At 43.2% G+C, this 21,434-nt stretch overlaps 1 protein-coding gene across 45 annotated transcripts in view; it reads right to left on the bottom strand.

Annotated features, from left to right (window-relative positions):
* The window catches only part of MAP2 (microtubule associated protein 2), a 235,905-nt gene that overhangs the window by 38,737 nt on the left and 175,734 nt on the right, over positions 1–21,434 (bottom strand). For 23 of the 45 annotated variants that reach the window (XM_040603928.1, XM_040603949.1, XM_040603951.1 and 20 more), the window contains 3 exons: positions 13,398–13,511; positions 11,005–11,082; positions 1,396–1,650 (listed from right to left, as the gene is read on the bottom strand). In XM_040603928.1, coding sequence (XP_040459862.1) covers positions 1,396–1,650; positions 11,005–11,082; positions 13,398–13,511 — 447 coding nt within the window. The remainder of the gene's footprint in view (positions 1–1,395; positions 1,651–11,004; positions 11,083–13,397; positions 13,512–21,434) is intronic. The other 22 variants (XM_040603953.1, XM_040603970.1, XM_040603973.1 and 19 more) reach the window with 5 other exon arrangements.

The raw sequence follows: 21,434 nt of genomic DNA, 5'->3' as shown, positions 1-21,434 counted from the left end.
CTTGCAGCAATGCGCAAAAAAAGTTTTATGAGTTTTTTCTAAAGCTTTTTACAACAAGTACTGGGCCAACTGAATCCCCTCATATCTGTCCATGAAGCCACCTTTTTGCTCTGATGAATCTGTACTTTTTAGAACAATTAGCATCAAAGTATTGGTCATTCTTTAAGTACTTGCATATGTCAACATTTAGTCAAAAAAAGCAACGGCCATTCTAAACTCTACAGGTAGAAAAAACAGAGGTCTACAACTACAGCAATTTTACTTCTTTACGTTTTTACTTTTAGTGACTTCGTTGCAAACTCTATGAGGTATAAAAATATGGCCATTGAGCTGATGTCATTCTTGTTTCTCAGAAATTAAATAGCTAGATACTGACTTTCTTGATGTATCCTACTGTACCTCTTACTGTAGTGCAAATGAACAATCTCAATGGCACCAAAACATATTCTGACTGCCAAAGGAACTTAATACTCTTTAGCTGGGCCAGCTAGAACACCAGTCTCCCAAATGCAGCATTTCTTAGTCAGGTAGCAAATGGGTACATCACTGCTCCACACAATGTGCCTTTACACCTTGTTGCACTAGCTGAAGAGAAATACCATTAAAAGGAAAATCCTGAAGCCTAATTCTTCCATACTGAAAGACGACTGCAGTAAATATTTTGTTCAGTAAGCAGATCAGAACTTCATCCTATACACCCTATGCTAAACTTCACTATGAAGACAAGCATCCCAGTGGAAGTGATGGAGGTTTTGCCAAAGAAGGGCACTCAAGCAAGCGTAAACATTTGTAATAAGGTAAGACACACAAAAAATCAGAGTTCTGGCAATGACTGAGGAGAGGAGGGGTAGACTGCAATGAATGGCAAGGACGTGATGTAAGAAGCGATAGCTTTAGGGAAGCTAAATCAGAATGCACTGAAGCACACACCAAAAAATAAAAACCAAACAAAACACCTGCACACTGCTAATGAAAACATTTCTACAGTTTAAGCCTCTTTATGTCATAGTCAAAGTCAATAAATCTACTTTTTGAAAGAAAAGCAGATGAATCTCTGCACCAAAAAGAAAAAAATATACATAGCAATGTGACTGGCAAACACATCTGAGATGAGGGAAAAAGGTTTACGCAGAGGAATCAGCTTAGCTGCAAAGCACATTTTATCATGGCAAAGTAAAAAAAATCAGGAATCAGCCGCAGTGGTGGGAAACCATGTTGTCATACAGCACCTATGCAACCATATTATCTGCTACACACTCTTCAAGCATAATAACAAGAGCAGTCATACTAATAAATGGGAAAAACAGGAAATGAAGCAGCCTTGGAAAGCGCTGGAGAAAGCTGGAGGAGGATTACATCAGCAGCAAACGACATGCAAACCTAAGGAGGACACACCTTCCTCAGCCGAGGAAGGGGATGTGTCTTTCAGGGGTGTTTCCGCCACAACGGTTACACTCTCCCTGCTGGATGCCACACTTGGCACTTTGTCTTCACGACACACTTTGGCATCCAAACCAGAATCCGACGGGCCCTCACAGAGGCCCTTTGCCTGGTCCGAAGGCTCAGTGGGCCCGTGCTCTTTCCCCAGTTGCTTCCCAGGAAGAGCAGCAGGTTTCACTTCCACAGCCATCGGACTCTCTACTGGTTCTTCTTCTTGGGGATGGAAAAAGGAGGCGACATCAACACTAACAGTAAACACCAAGCACACAGCTCAATAGGACTGCTTTTACGTAACACTTTCAGCTCTGAGCATTTTGAATTGAAGTGTGTCAAAGGACTGCTACTATCCAGTCCATTTTAGTCACTGTGGAACTGAATTTTCCTCAGGGAAAAAAACAAACCAAACCAAGAAACCCATCTCCCCAGAGAAGCACGTTTGCGCTGTAAGATGAGAGCTGAAAGTGTTTTACAGGTATACCTCTCCCAGAGATGACTGTGGGTTAAATATTCTTTGCAAATGGAGATGGTATTGAATGATGGATGGCTCCAACAACACCAATGCATCAATGAACTCAAAGTACACTGGTACTTTTCTGATAAATGTGCCGTTTAATCCAGTACGAGACATTCAATTGAGGTGGAGGAAGGTATGAGGCAGTAACTTCTTCCCACTGACCTTGGCGCCACTGACTGCTAAATGCCAGCAAGTCAATCTATCACATGAATCCTGGATTTGGCAAAATACTTCCACAGTCTCAGTAAGTCTTGTGCATGGCTGAGAACTAATGGTTTCACAAGAATTCAGCCATGATTTCTACACTGAGCATTATAAACAGTTTCTACCTTAGGCTGCCTGACATCTGAACGCTGTATATGAAAATCGCAGTTTTAACATAAGGACCCTCAATTTTCTTTTCTAGCTTCCCCACTAGCCCCCAAGCTCCTCATCACCAACTGTGTTAAAGAAACCAGTGAATGCAATATAACTATTTGTTCACCTGAATTTCTACAATGCGTCACTCAGCCTATGGGCTGTTAGGATCAGTACAGTAGTACCAAGAACAGTCTTTACTCATGCCACAGCAGAAGAAAAGTCTCCATTCTGGACTGTACTCCGGCCATTGCTACTCAGACAGAATATTACCCTGCTCTATTAGTATCCCCTCTGATAAGGAGTCAGTATTAAGTGTGAAACCTTTGAGTCAGCAACATACTTAAGCAGCTGACCAGCAGCCATGCTGCAGTCAACCTGGTGACCTCCCTGGGTTTAAACTGTGTCTCATGATTAAGGCCTTTGCTGAATAAGACTTAGAACAAAGTGTTTCAAATCTGGAAATGGCTGTATTCAGCCTCTAAAACCTCTTTACCAGGGCTTGATTGTTTCCTGAGACCGGCCTGGAAAAAGCTAGACAATCAACCATCCACTTCAGCTGTGGCCTCTAAAGAGTGATTTAAGGAACACAAACACTATCTGAGGCTGAGAAAATATCACTATGAGAAGTACAACACATTATTCATAACATATAAAAATGTAATTAAGGTTACATACTATATCTTAAATGAACAGAAGCCAGAAGATTCAGAATCAGAACTGGACCGATGCCTGAGTATTACAGGGATATTTACACATGGGCAGATTGTAAATGTAGCCTGGCAGAACAGCAGGTGTCCAGTTAAAAGAGGCCCTGCCTTGAGTAACTTGCTTTACTTTTTTTTTTTATTTTATTTTATTTAGTTTTGTATTTGCATCTCTTTCAATTAAAAAAAAATTAAGCAAAGCTTCTCCTTTTACTCTGAAGAATTTCCAGTATACACCTCCATTTCTTGAGACACTTTACACAATGCCGCATGATTAAAACTAATTAGTCACCAAAGTAGAAAGTTACCCCTGACTTAACACTGGAATCCTACAGGCTCCCTTTGTGCAGCAGACTCTCTTAAGCCAAACAGACTGCTAGCTTACAGGCAGCAGAGTGGGGAGGCTTGTTTCATAATGCCTGTCTTTTCACTGATGATCTGTCTTATTTCTGTACTTCTTTTCCTCATAGATGTTCTGAGATCTTACACTTTCACCAGAGGTAGACGCATGTGACTGAAAAGGAAGCTGCCCATGAAGGAGCTCTAAGTACAGCTATAGGCACCCAGCCATAGTAAGGCTGCTCTCCTGTGATCTTCTGCCTCCCCTAGCTTCAGGCAGACACGCTGACTGTAACAACCTTCAATTATTAGCATTGATCTCCTCTGGTGCTGTTGCAGTGTTAGGCTGTATTATCCTGTTAATTCTGAACAATGCTGGTTTCTTTGAAATGACCCAGTGAGCAATTTCAGGTATACACCTTCATCTTCCTGAGACTCAAACCCTTAGAGGATTCAGTACTGGTTTTCACTTCGGCTCCTGTGTCCCAAGATTGACTTAGTCAAATCCTGCTAGATAAAACGTGATTTATTTTGCCTTGGAGAAGAAGCCAGTGTTCCTGGTAGTCACTGAAATAGGTTCTCCCTTGATTCCCCAAAAGCCATTTCACTTTCACGTAACCCCCACTGACAAAATGATACTGATGTGCTCAGGCCATAGAAAAAGGGGATACAGAAACACAGTAACTTTTTTTCTCTTCTCCTTTGCAGTCAAATGACACGATGTTAACTGGTTGCGTCCACAAAACAACTGGACATCAAACATGACCCAATACTGCCTGAAGTCACCTGGGTATACTGGGGTAAAACCGATTATCTTTGCCTGCTGGAGAATTAAGGACCCGCCACTGCTATCTTAGGGATAGACATGGGGGTTTCCCCATTGCATTATCAACTGACTTACCTCCAGCAACAATCTTTTGGCCTATTTTGCACACTGTTCTTGGCAGCAGTTCTCTGGCACAAAGAACAATTTAGCTTAGGCTTCTTTTAACTAGCTGCTCCTTTTTCTTCTGTTATAAGCCAGGCCAGTAGACCAAGAGCCCTGATTTAAATACGGACCATGGTTTCACTGACCCCAAAGTTGCATTCATCGCTCATGCTGAAGCTTCACTTTGACATGGAGATACTCTGGAGGGGCGTCATTTCCATGTGGGGAGAAAACACAACTAGGCTTCCCTCCCCAGAAAGCAGCAATCCCAGGCACATATATAATGGAATGGATGTCAGGTGGGTAGAAGGGAAGAGGAACAAAATGGGACCATGCTCAGTTCACCTTCATCATGGCCCAACAAGACCTCTGTGCTCTTCACTGTGGCACTGGAGCGTGTACTAGAGCCAGTCCACTCTGAGCTGAACAAAGGGTGTTCATAGTACTCCTCATCCGAATTGTAGGGCTCATCATCAGGCACAGACACTGAAATGGAGGGGGCCAGGTGTTTACGCCACTCCCTGCCGGCAGCAGGCCCACAGCCTGGGCAGTGGTGTAGCAGTCCCACCTTATCCTCCGCCCCTTCATCTACAAATAGACACACACAGACAAAAACTGCAGGACAGACAGACAGACACAGAAAAGACAAGACAGGATGGATACATGCGCTAGCAACACTAGCCACTATGTCATACTGTGGATGAAATCAGCCAGGGCGCGGGTTAGTGCAGGATGGAGGGATGAGGCAGCTGTGCATTTTAACACATGCGCCATGTATGTGGCATTTCCTACAGTGTTTATGAAGATCAGAAACAAGCTGTCAGAATAAATCAATTTCAAAACTCATTACTTGGAGGAACACATTGTACACAGACCACATCTCACAACTTGCACTGATACTCATATGTCTTATACAGCTGACTGACTGTATTAAAAACCTCTGAAGTATCCTGACACGGTTGTATCCCTCATAGTCATCAGGTGAAGTACCTGAAAGCGTAGATTTTTAAAAGCCCTTTAATTAAAAAGCAAACCAGCTTACACTTTGGTCAGTGGTGGTTTTATTTCTCATTGTATCTGCTTCAAAATTCCCCACCTTCTTCTTTTCCCTATAAATAAGTAACATTCAAACAAGCAAAACAAACCCTTCCCCAAATAGCTAGCTACCTTTTTTCCTGATAAAGGCCACATAAAGCTGCTCACGGCAGTCTTGGTTAGTCCTGTATTTTGTGCTGTTGTGTCACGTTTCTGTGGGTGAACTAGCTCCCACCCGGGTGTTTGGCAGTGCTTTGGAATGACAGCTTTATTCACCCGTCACTGTAGCATCGCAGATGATCACCTAATCATCTCAGGACTACACCAGCTACTGACAGCTACAGGGACGGGGAGATTGGGTGGGTTTTTGCAAAACAAAGAAAAACAATAGTGCCAAATAAAAATGACTGGCCTACCATCCGATCCATACAAACTTAGAGACTGGAGAGCTCATGTAGGCTAAGGTGCCCTCTTGCCATGAATAGAGCTATGAAACATTAAGCATCTAGTATCAGAGAAAATAAGTTTAAGCCCATTCTCAGTGTATGACAACTAGCAGTTTGATGAACACTACATTCCTGGGGTGCCTTTAGCAGCTGCAGCTATCCCACTGGATTTCCTACTAGCTTCAATAACAACTCCATGCCTGGTGTCCTTGGCCTTACTCCAGGCAATTACAACTTAAATGAGTTTCCCCAGAGCCTCCAAAACATCCCTCTCAGATCCAAAACACTGAGTCAGAAAGCAAGGCTTTAACACAGGCAGCGTAACAGATACGAACCAGACCTCTGTGTGTGACCCGAAAACAAGATGGCTCATGAATGCTGTCGGAACTGCCATCACCCGTCTTGGAAAGCAATTTTTATACAAAACAATTCCATCTATAAGAGCTCTAACGTTCTTCCTAGCAAATAACGGTAAGTTTTAAGTTTTTTTCTATAGCACACCATGACAAGACAACATCTATGTCTTTAAAAGCAGCACCCTCTGCTTTCTGCACCAACATGGCAGCAAGTGCCCAGTAACATAATGACATGTATTTCTTCTGCCTGGGAAAAAGAACACTCAGTATCAACCCATTCAGGCTCAATCATCCACAAAAAAGAAGAAAAATTATTAATGGACAGCAATACTGTTAACTCCAATATGTGCCACCATGCTGCAAAAGCCCGATTATCCACGTTTAAGATCCTGTGACAGCCCCGAGGCTGGCCAGGACTGAAGGTATGCTACGTGCACCTATGTACATACACAAATACCACCCCTGGAACTTAAGTTTAAAGCGAACAGTTCTCACCATTTTCTTCAGGGCACAAAGAGTGCCTGAGCCACTGATAGTTTAGTTGCTTCACTCTTGTAGTGGAACTCAAACCCCAGGTTCAGGGGTTTATGCACGCTTAGAAGAGGTAGGTGTGGGTCTACCTATATCTAAGATAAGCCAGCAACCTGCTTCTGCCAAGCAGAGCACTGCAATAGGAAACGCTAAACACAGGGCTGTACCTGAGCTCCCACCTTTCCCTCATACTTAAGGCTCAGCAGTAAGGTTTTAGGGAAGCGTTTTGATCCACCTGCAACGCAGAACCTGTGGATTTCTTCTCTACAGAAACGTCTACAAAATTCAGTGACAGATTCAAGGGAGATCACAGTTTCCAAAAGGGTAGGGAAAGAGGACATGTCTCAGGGTGTGGGAGACCAGGAATCAACTCCCTCCTAATCCTGAGAAGATTCAAAACTACAACTCCTGCTTCTTCACAGGGTGCCCTCACACTAGTCCATGCACTACTGTGGACAAGAGTGGAAGGGGTTGATGCAATTGCCACCTCTTCTGCCGGAACTGGGACATCGTGGAAAAAAGAACAGAGGACTCATATGGTCACAAGCAGAACACGGACAAGGAGGATGTACAAAAGGGGAGGTTCTCCTTCCAGCTGTGGGTCATATTAATCCATGGGCCCTTCAGAAGTAAAATGCATCAACAAGAGTGAAGATGAAACCCCAGGACTTCTCTGTACTGTTGCAAACAAGGCTGAAAATTCCTTCTTTATAGGCTCTCAATGATTGTAGGCAAAAACCATAGGCCCTGCCTCTGTTCCTTAAAACTACAGGAACTGACAGCAGCAAAAATGCTTAATACATATTACTGTAATGCCCTAAAATCAGTAGGAGTGCAAAGTCTAGTATCGTTTGGGGCTGTTATGTCTGTGGCTACTACAGATTTACACTGTTTATTTGTCAGTTTCAATAAAGGTATTTTCAAAATTACTGCAGATAATTTCATTAACAGAATCTTTAAAGGAGGATATGCTTTTATTTCAGCAACAAGAAAAATCCTTTCTTTGTTAAATTAGTCCCTTCTAATAGTTCTTTTTCATCTCAAAGCATGGGAAAAATCCCCAAATTTATTCTGAAGTCCAATATTAAAATCACTTCTGACAAGGGCTAATTCTGCTTTAGCTTGCAGGTATCTTTTGAAAATGCCTTTCAAGAAGCAATTTTCACTGTAAATAGATCCATTTTTATAGGACACTTGGTTCCTTTCAGTTTGCAAAATACTTTTATTTGGTATATAAAGCCTAATCTGAAATGCCTGTTTCAAAATGGAAGACAGTCTGTCAAAGGCATCCTTCTGTCTTGCAACATTTAGAAAAAATGTTTACATGAAGACATTGTTGACCATTGTCAAAAGGCGCAGAGCACAAAAGAAATGCCAAATTGGCAAGAAAATACTGTACATGCCCTGCATGTCCAGATGCAACTGCTAAAAGGATTTGACTATGCTAGGGAAAATTTCATTTCCTAAGCAAAATGATGTTACTATAGTTGAAATAATTTCAATAAGGTAAATTAGTTATCTTACCTTCTGCAGCCGTAAAAAGGGACAGGCTCATCTGATCGTTTTTTCTGCAGCCAAATGAAAGGAGGAAACCTACATCCACTGACTCCTTCTCTCATGAAATACACTTGACCCACAAACCTCTCTGTCTTTTCTACCTTTTTTTTTTTTTAATTTGTGTTTGCTGCATGGCTGGCCATGTCCACCTTTGTCACATCTACAACAGTGATTTCCTTCCTGCTATGACTGAAGGAAGTCTCTTTTGGATTCAAAGCAATGCAACACATACTGACAAGTGCATTAGGAAAACATTCCAAGAGAAGGAGAAAAAAGGAGGTCTGAGGTAGATACACACACCAAACACCTTTTTTGTTCAACAACTGTAGAATTCTGTTAAATTCATATATTGTATTTTACAGAACAGAAAGACAGACAGACAATGTAAAGGTGCATGAGGATGGGATAGCCAGATGGTACAGGGAACTGAACATTTAAGCAAGTACAGTAAAATTGGGTCAAACCCTACTGAGGCAAACTCTTCTGAATGGGAGCTTTGCCTGAATGAAAATGACAGGTCTGGCTCACTCAAGTCAGCAAAAGCTTGACTTAGCCACAGAAAATAAGGGCCACATCTAACACAGAGGAGAATATAAGATAATTTTACTACTATTAATTACAATGAATTGACAACACTGATATTTTGGGAAAAACTAACATAATATACTTCTGGCAAAATTTTTATCAAGAAGTTCCTTACGTTCATCAACCAACTCTACCGTAAGATCCAGTTTCAGAGCTGGACATAAACAAGAAGGTTCCAGCAGAATGCATTAATGACTCAGCGGATCATTTCTGTCAATACTTGCCTTACAAACCTGAACTTTTAGGATTTATACAGGTCATCTGCTCTGAAAACTGAAGAGTTGAATCAAAATCTTGTCATGTAAGAGTCTCTTTTGACTGATCTTAAAGGAAATTATTTTGATGACTTTTAAAAAACTGTGGCATTGAGTAAATCATCAAAATGTCTCCTAAACACTGACCTTTCAGTCCTTGCAACCACCCCTGAGGGGCAGGTAAGTAAGTGCTATTATATTAGCTCAATTCTACATGCAAGGAAAGAGAAAAACAATGATGTTAAGTGACTTGCTGAGTCATATGCACAGCTGGGAACAGCACAGTCTGGTAGTTCATAATAACTTCGAGTTCCATAGTGTTTTGCCACCTTCTTGTGTTAATACAACTAGCAAAATGGTTGCCATTTGCTTAGGGGGCAATCTACCACCTCTTGCCAATTAATCGATACGAGTACTTTATAAAATCCTAAAATAGGTGCAAATAATACTGCTGATAGAAAGAGCACACAAAGCTAATCCTCAGATAAGGGTAATGGAAGAACCTTGACATTGGCCTGGAGCAGAACAACAAGCCCTTTATTGCGATATGAAAAAAATCAGAAAGCATATGCTGAACTAGTCAAGTGAACTATATATTAAAAATAGTGGTAATAATTCTAAAAGCCTTTGCTAATGCCTTACTAGCTTCCTTTTCAGTTAGTAGTTTTGATTGTCATTACCTCTGGGTGATGAGTCTAGGAACTGCTGTAATATTTCTTTAAACACACAATGGGCAGATGTTTTTTTTTTTTAAAAAAAACCCCAGTCAATCAAATTCTTTATATTGGTTGCTAACCACATCCAGTACAGCGGACCGACAAAGGCTGTTGTTAACACAGCTTGTAATTGCGTGATCTCAAAAATGACCGCAGGATGAAACATGCCTAATTGCAGTGTCCTGATAAACAGTCACACTATGTTAGCACATGAAATAGTGACCATCCACTTGCAAAATTAATAGAGGCTCCATGTTAAGATACCAATCAAGTTTGTTCAGCATATGATAAGAAACTATTTTCATGCACTTATTTAACAAAAAGAAAGAAAAAATGCTAAAAGAAAATCCAAGAAGGAAATAAATGGACAGATAAAAACGCTATTAATATTGGCAGAGTTCAACTGACAGTCCTCTGGAGATTCTGAGCCCAAATCCTTCCCTCTTTACCTACATGATACAGCTCAGGTGTAACGTATTGCTGTCTCCCTATACTGATGGCCTTGATGCAGCAGTCGTCTGTTGAACAAAGCACTGACACACGTGCTTACCGCTGTGACAACTTCACTGGGATTTAAGCCTCTGCTTAAAATTAAGCCAACACTGAAGTTCTTTGCTGGAGGGGATTTTAGCATGAGCAAAATGCAGTAATCATGGGCTGCTGAAATTGTGCAGAACAGAGGAGAAATCTGTCTTGTGAGACGAGAATGTGTTTCCTGCACTCTGTGTACAGAACCCCCAATACACACAGGCATGGCAGCATGAATTAGATGTCAAAGACCAAAGAAACAATTCAACTCTGAATCTCCTTGCTTTCATGCATTTAAGATTCCTAAAACAAAGCTAATGGTAATTAAAAAAAAGCAGCCAAACAAACCCTAAGAAAAGAAAGATGACCCATACTGAATCACAGTTTTGGTGACCACATTGGGACAACAGACGTGTTGTTGCATATAGCATAAAACAAGTAAAAAGGTGAGCATTACCATATTTTTTTCTTTTTTTTTTTTTTAAACATGGATGCACTTAACATATCCTGTCAGTTACCTCTGTGCATAAGTGTCTACCTCATCCATGCACTGCGGCTGGTGTGCAGATGGGGCGTTATTGCTGGGGAATGCTTTATCTTTTCACATGAAGGTGCAGAATGAATCTCCGTTTTCTGATTCCCCCATCTTTTGGATTCAAGTCTCATCCCTCTGCTGACAGCTGTGCACTGCAACATCCAGGAGACCCTTACCTTCCTCCAGAGCTGCAGTCTGCTCGGAAGCTGGCGACGGAGGCGGGGAAGGAGGCAGGTTGGCTGACTCTTCGACTGCTGGAAATTGAACAATGAAAATGAGATACAGCAATTAATTCCAGGGAGACCGGCACTTGATGCAAGCTGCAGTCAACCTGTACTGCCCAGCTGAGAGGATTATTCAATGGGGACTTCTGCCTAGTGGATTTTCAGGTAGACCCTTTCAGAATACATAGATTTTTAGTTATAATAAAAGGACTTTTTTAATTTCAGATGGTATGAACTATTTTCAAAATTCTGGTCATCTAGTACAATACAAAGAAAAACTAAGAAATAATCTTTTAAATCAGTATTGCCCCTTAGAAAACCTTCAGACACCCAAGGCAACAACAATAAAGCATCTGATCATGAGTGTTTTTATAAGTTCATGGTGACTATCAGAAATTGGCATCCAATCTCCAATTTACCCTAAGTACATGAACGAAAAATGTTGTGCGTAATTATTTTTTCCTTTTGCTGAGTTCAAGGTTAATCACAGAACACATGAAAAAACTGCCTGTCCAAATACAAAAGACATCAACGTTGGGAACTTATGTCAGCCATGACGTAACAGTGATTCAGCTGACAAAGGCACAGTGAAATCTTAAATGCACTTAGACTAGGCTTTAGATTCATTCTCAGTTACAAGATGCTGAAACCAGATGATGTTTTTTTCAGTTATTTCAATTCAAGCACGACTGAAATACTAAACAAACTGCTTCTTAAATGAACTCAGCATAACCTGTGCATCTGATCTCGTACCGATCACTGAGAATTTTTTTTTCTTTACAACCAGATCCAATACTGGAGCTTAACCAATGTTTTTAAAAAAAACCCACAAAGCAAACAACAAAACCAACAAATCTGTTTTAACAGATCTGTCTTACAAATGGCACCTCTCAACAGGATTTTTCTGATTCAGGGCTTCTTCCCAAGCATAGAAATGCCAGTTTCAAAGTCCCAGCAGAATTTGCTAGGCCTTTTCCTACTGATTTTCCGTGTGGTTTGGGAAAGACCCTTATGTGACTTGCCCTTAAGATGTGCTGTCCAGGGACAGAGTATTTATATCTTCATTGCAATGCAATTCTACTCGCACTTATTTAATAGTCACTGACCACAGGAACTGTAACACCAACAGTTGCTAACTAAAGACATTCTCCTCACACTATTCTTAAAATATTTTATCTGACTAGATGGAACTGAATATCCATTTTGCCTCACCCAGACCCCAGTGAAGCAATCTGTGTGAGTACGTGTGAAGTGCTTTGCAGAATTGGGGTCTCCCATGTAAACTGAGTCTCTGTAAAAAAGGGAAATACCAAGCAACACATCTCCCTGCTGCAGTACAAAATTAGTTCAATGAAGCGAAAGACCTTGGGAACCAAATTTCAAATAAATATTCTAAATTACTCATTGACTTGAATTCATTCCTGAGCAGGGTTCAGCCACTGTACCAAACAGAGTGCCTGAGGGGAAAACACCAGAAGGCATTATTTTGATTTGATCACAATGTACATGCACTCGGGCAGAACTTATCCTGGGGTAGGCTTGCAAGACTGGCTCTACCTCAGGACAGAGTATGGCCTTTCTCTGGCCTTTGGTGTACAAGTTGTGAGCTACTGTGGAAGTTTTCTGGCAGGCAGGAAGCACTGTAGGTACAAACAGCTGTATACTTCACTTATATATCCATATATATATATACACACACACGCATACTTGTATTTCAGAAGGACATTTCACAAGGGAGCCAGCAGAAGCATGGGGGTACAGCATGGACCAACGGCAGTGGTACTAATCCCAGTCTGGACCACTCCCACTTGCTTCTACCACCTATAACTCCCTCTCCCACAATCTCCCTTCACCCTGCCCGGCTGCTAGCCTCCCTCCCATCCCTACCCGCTGTGCCCCATTCCCCTCTGCTTTCTGTTGAGGTGCTCCTCCTCCATCTTCTTGCCAACCAGCAAAGCCTCTCTTTTCACATGCCTCTCCAGACATCAATCCATCAGCCCTTCTCATGTTGTACGTGGATGAACACAACTGGGCTCAGAGTGCTGCTGGGTCCCACCAAACACAGCCACAAAAGCACTGCCACCGACTACGTTTGCAGCTGTGCCACTCAGGAGTCAGAACCCAGGTGGAGAACTGCTGTCAGAGCAAACAGCGAGTGAGACAGTCACAGGGCCACGAAGAACTGGGGCAACAAGGATACCGCTGTTATTACGTGGTTCCAGCATTTATCCAGTGACGCAGTTTACCCATGACCATAATGTATGTGAATACACAGCAGTGTTTTTTGTAATATATAAACATTTGCAGACACAAGGATACTTTGAAACTTCTTTGTCTCATTTTACCTAAAGGTAGTGGTCCAGGCTGGTCTTTGTGCTGGGCTTCTTTTTCCTGTTCGCCTTTCAGAACAGCTACAGCTTCAGCTGTTACTACTTGTACTATCCTCGCAGACACTTCTTCTGTGGCAGCAGCAAAGTTAGAAAAAACAAAGAAAAGTATGCTAATGAGAACAATGTTTTAAAAATATAAAGATTAGCTTAAACAATAAAAAATGGAGGCTGACAATCCATCTTTAAAAGGTAATCTTTTTTTCCTGAAGTATGAGCAAATCTTTAAAAATAAAATAGACCAGATATTCCAAAGATCTATCTCAGTGGAAAATAGTGATTATTTATAAAAAACAGGACCCCAGCCTTTACAGTATGATGCACAGAGCATCATTATTAAATGTTCTTTCTGTTAGGGACAACGTGCAGCAACTGCAAAATTTCAAGATGATCATTTATTAAACATCTAGAAATTTTTTTTCTGCAGGTACTGTTTTGCAAACAGGGATAGAGGGCCAGCTGAGTAATGGGATTTCTTGACATTTAATATATGGAGTTAGCTGCATTCGTACATGCACTTTGGATGATACTTCCTCCTCATCAGCACACAGTTAGTACGCATTAAAGGCACTTCCCAGACAGACATCTATGCTGATGAAGGACTTGAAAAAGAAGGGCCAAATAACATTTCTGTATGATTAAAATGTATGCTTTGTCCTCCTCACCCCTTTTAAAGACTGCAAGATAAAGCTTTAATTAAACAGTAGGTCTGAACACCCTGCAGAAGGATTGCAGAGGATAACATTTGTTTAATGGGGTGGGCTCTCAGGCCCTGGTCTTGGAAAAGGCTTGGCTCCCAGCCGCTCGCACTCGCTGGCTGTGCTGGGAAGGGGGGACGCGTGTGAAGCCAGCTGAGGCACCGCATGCTTGACAGACCTGGGTGCCCAGGCTTCCCCACTGCCCTTGATGTGTGGCATGTCCCAGAGGGCTGAGAAACTGGGTGCTCTGGTGAGTGGAGGATGGTGGTGGGATCGCTCAGGGAGTAATTGCTTCTAAAATGAGAAACTGTAGCTCATCTCAGGTCTAGACCCATTCAAAAGTGCAGTGAAACGTCACCAGGCACAGGACTGCATGTGGAAGTAACCGGTGAGGTTTCCTGCCCTCAGGGCAGTTAAGACACCTTTGATCCAGCAAATCCAGGACTTACGGGTTAGTCCAGCAGAATCATCTACAAAAGAATTCAGAGAAAAAGGGTTTTGTTTTCCTATCCATTAGCCCACTCTCCCTTGCTCAGTAATATTCCTCTCTCTCACAGCCGAACTTGGTGGAAATAAACTCCTTCACTCCCCGGCTGTTTCCGAGTGCTGGCTGAGAGGTATTTCAAATGCAGGGTGCCAGGACCTGACACACGGAGCTGAGCCCTAGGGATGGCAGCCAGCTGCACAGCTGGGCCCACCCCTGAAAACAGAGCAAGAATTTCAGTGCTGAGCCACCCCTCGCGTGGAGACCGAGGGTTCTAATGGCAGACGGCAAAACACCCTGCTCCTGACAGGAGATGCTCGCCGAGCCCCCATTAATCACCATCCTGGGGGCAGAAATAAAAGCTCTCTGCTCACCCATTACTGCATCCTTCAGGCAAGGACCAGCTGGGAAGGGGAAGTATATTTAAATCAATGCCCTACATGTAACTTTACAGCAACCACCCCAACGAGGGACGCTGTCCATTAGATTAATAATGATGATTTCTTCTCATAGCTAGTACTCTTACAGAATTCCTTTGTACTTTTAATGTAAAGTTATTCCTCTTCATTTGTCTTTTAGAAAAGCCGATTTTTTTCTCCCCAAAAGCACAGATGTGAGTTACTTGACTTTCATAGTTGTGTTTATCTAAAAACAAAGTGCTATGTTAATCCTTCGTTTGCACAAACTACATAACGAGATATTAAAACACACACACCTACCAACAAAGAATATTCATAATTGTTGGTATTTATATCTTACAATTCACTTCCCTCCTGACTGGTTGCCAGGAGGGCAGTGACTACAATAGTTTTATTTGCTCCAGCCAACAGCAAGAGTAGATGGATGAATATGTCAGAGCATGTACCAAGCAATGAAAAAAATCAGCTGATACAAAAACCATTAGTCCAAGAATACGTGAGTATAAACTTCCCAAGGATAAATTCAGACTAGAAATCTGAGAACGCTTCTTTCCTACTGTCAGGGATGTGAAGTTCTGGCAGTCTTCCACACAGCAGGAAAGGACTCAACTGGTTTCAAGGTGGAGCTCAATACATTTACAAAAAGGACGACACGTGATATAGACGCCTGTATTAGCAGGAGACTGCGAATGGCAGCTGTAGTTCTCTGTCCCTCTGTTCAGAACGCGCCCCTAGCGTGAGATAAAACTCCACTTTGTGGTTAAGCAGATCGAATCAAGCACCATAACCCCCATAAACCAAGTCATGCATGTGGCTAGTCCTATGGACCAAAGAACAGGGACACTGATTTAAAGTCCATCACTCTTCCCAGCTGCCTTTCAAAGGCCTGCACCTCATTTTTTGGCTTTTCTACCTTCTCCTGCTTCCACACCTGCTGGATGCTGAGGGTGCTTCTTGGCACCTCTTGGTTCCTTCCTCTTGTGAGAAACATGAAATAGATACCTTGCAGACCCTCCCAGGCTGTCATGTGGTGCTGCTGTTGCAGAGCAGTGAGCTGGACACAAATGGTCCCTTGGAATCACTACAGGTCCTGACAATTCCCCGTGTTGTGAGGGACACGCTGACTGCAAAGCACAAGTGGTACAGGGGAAAACTGGGAGAACGAACCTGCAGCTTGGCCCGGCCTCTTCCCGCAGACCCGTGGTGCCCTGTCCCACGCCATGCAGCTGGTATGCTGCAGCACCTTGCATGGGTGGGACACGTGGGTAGGAAACAAACCAGACAGCATCCTTCGGTTATATCCTGCTCAGATTCCGCTCTTTCAGAATAGGAAAGAGTATTGCCCTGACAGCTTTGGTGAGCGTGGAGAATGGCACAGAGCTTCGCAGAGTACCACAGCTCCAGAAGACCCCACGCCAACTGACACTACCCGCTTCACACCTGGAGGATGTGACACATGACCCTTCTATCAAAATTTCCATGAATCTACTGATCAGAACACCACCGACAAAAGTAACATCATCAAGTCTGTACTGCTGGTTCAGATGAGCAAATCAAGACTCTGTTAGGAAGATGTTAGGAGAATCAATTTTTTAAGCTTATTTTCACATGAAACTTCTAAAAAAAGACTCCAATTAATTTTTCAGATACAGAATATGCAGATTTACCCTGGAGCATATCTAAAGGAAACCTACTCGGTCACCTGCTCTCTATCACCCAAGCTACTGCAAGCCTCCTTCCAGCAAGGTAAGACAAATGCCTATTAAAAAAGGTCTCCTTCGTTACAGAATTTATACTTGTTCATATCCTGCCTGGTTCTGTGGTGCAGATGAGCTCTCCAAGCCTGGAAGGCAGTTCCCACCCTCTCAGCTCTTTTCCTGATTTAATTTGCTTGGGACAAAGATTATGTTCCACAGGGAGATATGGCTGGGGGTGAAAGGCTGTCTCATGAAAAATAGAAATTTCAATGCAAAATCAGTAAATAAAAATACAAATGGCCTCTGGGTTTGTTTTTTTGCTTTGTTTTGTCTGGCTGTTTTTTTTTAATCAAGAAAGGCTCACTTCTGAACACTCTGTTGATGGATATTTTGGGTGACACAGGAGGCATAGGCAGTTCGCCAGAAGAGCACTGCTTTTCCTGTACATGACTGCTGCAAAAGGACAGACACTTTTGTACTAATGGACACTATAAATAGCAGATCCAATGGGTAAGTCAAATCCTCACAGGGCAGCTATTGAGACTCTTCATAGTTTCCTCATGGTTCAGTTAAAGTTCAAGGAAGCCTAATGATAAAGAAAAAAAAAAAAAAAGGATAAAAAAAAGGATGCCAGGCAAATTTTTCACGGCCTAAAAGCTCTGGATTCATTTGAGATAGTTTTGCTTCTAGAGATTTGTTTTCCTTCTCTTTAGGCAGGTAGACATTCTCTGACTCTAATTTGTGCCACCAAAACGGCACTAACAAATGACAAGTAACACCAAATATACATTTCTTAAAGGCTACAAGGACCTTGGCTTCAAATAAGACTCCAGCACAACAAAGAACAGCACCGTGGCTTTCCTTTGCATTTTGCAGAGAGTAAAATGCTTCTCCTTTTTACCAAGATATCAGCTGCTCATGGGTACAGGACACAGAGCGAGTCTCCCAGTTTGATGTCAGGGAATGTGGTACCCAAAAGTACGGGTGGTCCTCCAATGTGACGTCCATAATAGGGTGGAGACATTGTGGAAGATCCTCAACACAGGCTTTCAAAAGCCCCCCCGACACAAGCAGGCTGAGCTGAGAGGCCAGGAGTTAACACACAGGGACAGGGATTCTGCTGCTCTCTTAAAGGTCGCCACTTCAGAGCAAGACCTGATGGGGCTGCCAGGTCAAGTTGCAGCCAGTTGCAACTAGTGCCATGGCTGCTCTCTGGCAGGAACAGAGGACTCTGCCCTGCTGAGAGGGCAGGCACCTTGTCTTGGGCACTATGCTAATTTTAACCGAAGTTAAAAATCAAATGAGTAAAACCAGGAGCAGAGAGCACTTAGAAGCCAGCCCAATTCTTCTACAAACGCCAGCACCCAGCATACCAAATCAGGCCATCTGGAATCTCCCTGCCCCTCACGTAACTCAGGGACACAAACCCTTTCAGAGTACTGGGATGCACAGGGGATGCTGAACCAGCTGCTGACGGTATGGGGAGTCGCAGCCTTTCCTCTTGGCTGGGTTTAGAACGCCTGGTGCCTCCAAAACATGCTGCACTCCTCATAAGCACACCCAAGGGCACAACAGCTGCCCGGTCCTCACCCCAGCTTGCTCTGGCATCAATGTTTAAACTGCAGCAGGTGTCAGCCACACACTGCCTCAGACACCTGAGCCCCCCTTCACTGACAGAGACTCAACCAGGGGCCATTAAGCAAGGTTACATGTCAAAGCATGGCTACAGCACAGCCAAAGATCTGGGATCAAATCCTCTACAAGGCCAAGATGTCATTTCAAAGTCCTTCATTTCTTATTGATGCTGCTGCAGTTGTCAATGGGCTGCAGATGTCTCCATTGGCACCTGAATCCATTACCTACAGCACTTCCATTTCCCAGGAAACCTTTCCAGTCCATTAAGTTTTTTAACAGACAGGTTTTACCAGCCCCAGGGACAGATGTACAGATGGTGGCAAGAGTCTTTAAAAATGGTGTCTGAGCTTTCACCAAATATTTCCAGAAAATTGTTTAGAAATAATTAGCAACTATAAGGACAAGAGCAAAAATTAGATCTGCAACACTTCTCTGCAGCAATGTGTGGTGTCTGCTCGCTTTGTGCCCTTTTTAATGGTTTTACTTGAGCCTCAGGCACCTTTTTCTCTTCCAACGTACCACAGCCTCAGGCTCAATCTCTTGAGGAGCTGAGTTTGCCACGAACACCACTTCCTAGGTGAAACCGCTCAGGCTCAGATACTTGCCTCTGACAGCCCTCACCCAGCAGTACCTTTCATCTTCTCTCTCCCCCCTACCCCTCAATGCAATGCTGTATTATTATCCTGAGGATTGTTTTTGACAGGAGACATTTCCTATGGGCAGTGCTCCCAGCATCTTCCAGCCTCGCAGGTACGTGACCAGCACCACCGCAAGGATCCTGCTGGCAGAGGAACCGGGGCTGGTGCAGCTTGCCCGGGGGAACAGCCGTCTCGTCACCTCACATAACAGCGTCAGTGATTCCTCAGGCCAGAGTTGTCCCAGTTGGACCAGAGTTTGTCTGCCAACTCTTCTCCTTCCCTGACTGTAGTCACCTGTGCTCCATTACTGCCATTCATCCAGTTCAGCCAGCCCACCTATCTATCGCTTCTTCCCACTCGAGAATCCATTTCACAGCAACAGGGACAGCTACTCCTAAAATGAAAAGGCATTTCACGTCCCCATAATTCCACTGAGACACTCTTCCCAGACTGAAGCAGCATCACCCCTTGCTTCTATAGCAACAGCTCTAACTGATTCCACTATGGTGGCAGAAGATCCCGAGTTTGCCATAGCCATGGAAGATGCCACCTGGCCTCTGTAAAGCAGAACTTGTTGAAGACATAAACAAAGTTTAACATTCTGGAACTGCATGGCACAACGAATGCACCAGGAGAAAACCGAACGGATGACAGGAAGGAGGGACAGGGAGGAGGAGACTGAAAATTGTGTCAAAACTTTACACGCATTCACAATGTCACCCTTTAGACACCTACCAAGAAAATTAACAGTTAGCTCGGTTAAAACGAAGGGTAATTAACGCTCCTGGAGCACTGCGGCTAAAACAGGGATAAAGAAAGATGCAAACAGATGGAAAGGATAAAATAGTATGTTTTGTTAATTTTGCTACATTTTAAGGAAGAAACACAGGCAGAGCCCAGCAAAAGGATTAGCTACATGTGTGCTTGCAGAACTGGGAAAACAAAGCAATTTCAGTCAAAATGTGCCTGTCAAAATCCTCAGTGGGGTGCAGAGCAGTTTCCAAGGTAACCAGCACTAATTGTTGGCACAGTGGAATCGAGTCAATGACAAAAGCACAGAGCAACCTGCGCTGCTTAGTGAGGCAAAATACTCCAAATATATTCCTGCAGAAAGGAAAGACACAAAATGGCTATTTGCTATCTTCGACAATTTGAAAAGCAAACAGGACCTATGGATTTTTTCCCCCCTCGGGTACTGCAATTCCGAGTGCAGCAGGACTATAAACCAAATAGCTATTCGATTTGTTTAGAGGCATTAGCCAGTCCCCTAAGGCCAGGTCCTGAATTCATGCTCAGCTCTCCTGGAAGCTGGTGGACAAGTCTTGTTTGGGTCAAGACTGCTGCAATCCTTGGGGAAAAAAGATCTGGGCTTCACCCAGTGACAGTTCTGATGGAAAAAACAGACACATCTTGGACTCTATCAGTGGGATCACGACAACTCTAAGTACTGCCTTTTGCACTCAGGTTAGAAAAGAATTATGCACAGCAGCAATCAAAGCAGTAGGCATAAGTTATAGAAAACCCAAATAATGCCAACAGATTAGTGCTTGCGATTGAAGAAAAAAAGCAGTAACATAGCTTTACAGAATTCAAATATTTGCTCTCAAATGGCTTTCGTGAGTATAAATATTTTGCTGTAAGTAGGTCCTTGATCTGGATGTTGGCAGTATCAACAGTAATTGGCAGGAGGTATGAAGGCAAATAATGGGAACATCAGCTTTTAAATTAAATGAAACCACAACACAACTGACAAGTATCATTTCCCTAATAAACTCGTTGACTTTAAGCTACTGTTGCATCAATGAGGATAGTGACAGATTAATTTAATCACCAGGATTTACCAGCTAACCAACTGAACAGGTCAGAAAAGGCTTGTGTTCTGAGAGAAAAAGAGCTTTGATTGTTTAATGCATTGAAACCCAAAGGCATGAACATTCAGACAACCTTTGGGGAAAGACGTATTGCAGCGACATGTGCGGGGGGAACTACAGCTGGATACCTGACACAGTAGCTTCATGCCCTGGGGTGCCCCACACCAAACAGTTTACGCCTCTGTGTTTTGGGCTACTTCAGGTATTCAACAGCCCCTTCTACCTTCTCAAACTCAAGATTGTAAATCTGAATTGCCATCATCCAGCCCCTTAACGTATCTGTTTCATAAGAGAGCAAAGGTGGTGTTGTGGCTGCAGCTGAGCTGGGTCGGACCGGTCGTGCTCTGTACAGGCAAACAGGGAGGCTGGGGGGCAGCTTGGCCATGCGCACCTGGCTGCTTCAGGGGAAGCAGCAGCCTGGGCTGCCCGTCCTCGGACCACTTCCACACCTTCTGCACGTACCTCAGCTCCACTGCCTTGACTGCATTTCCCTGGTCACCTTCTTCAGCAAGAGAGCTGGACAGATAGTCCAACTCTCCAAGGCACTCAAGTG

Source organism: Falco naumanni, chromosome 8, assembly GCF_017639655.2.
Source record: "Falco naumanni isolate bFalNau1 chromosome 8, bFalNau1.pat, whole genome shotgun sequence".
In the NCBI taxonomy this organism is placed as follows: Eukaryota; Metazoa; Chordata; class Aves; order Falconiformes; family Falconidae; genus Falco; species Falco naumanni.
The sequence above is the reverse complement of the archived record's forward strand: the minus strand, read 5'-3'. Positions and strand labels throughout refer to the sequence as shown.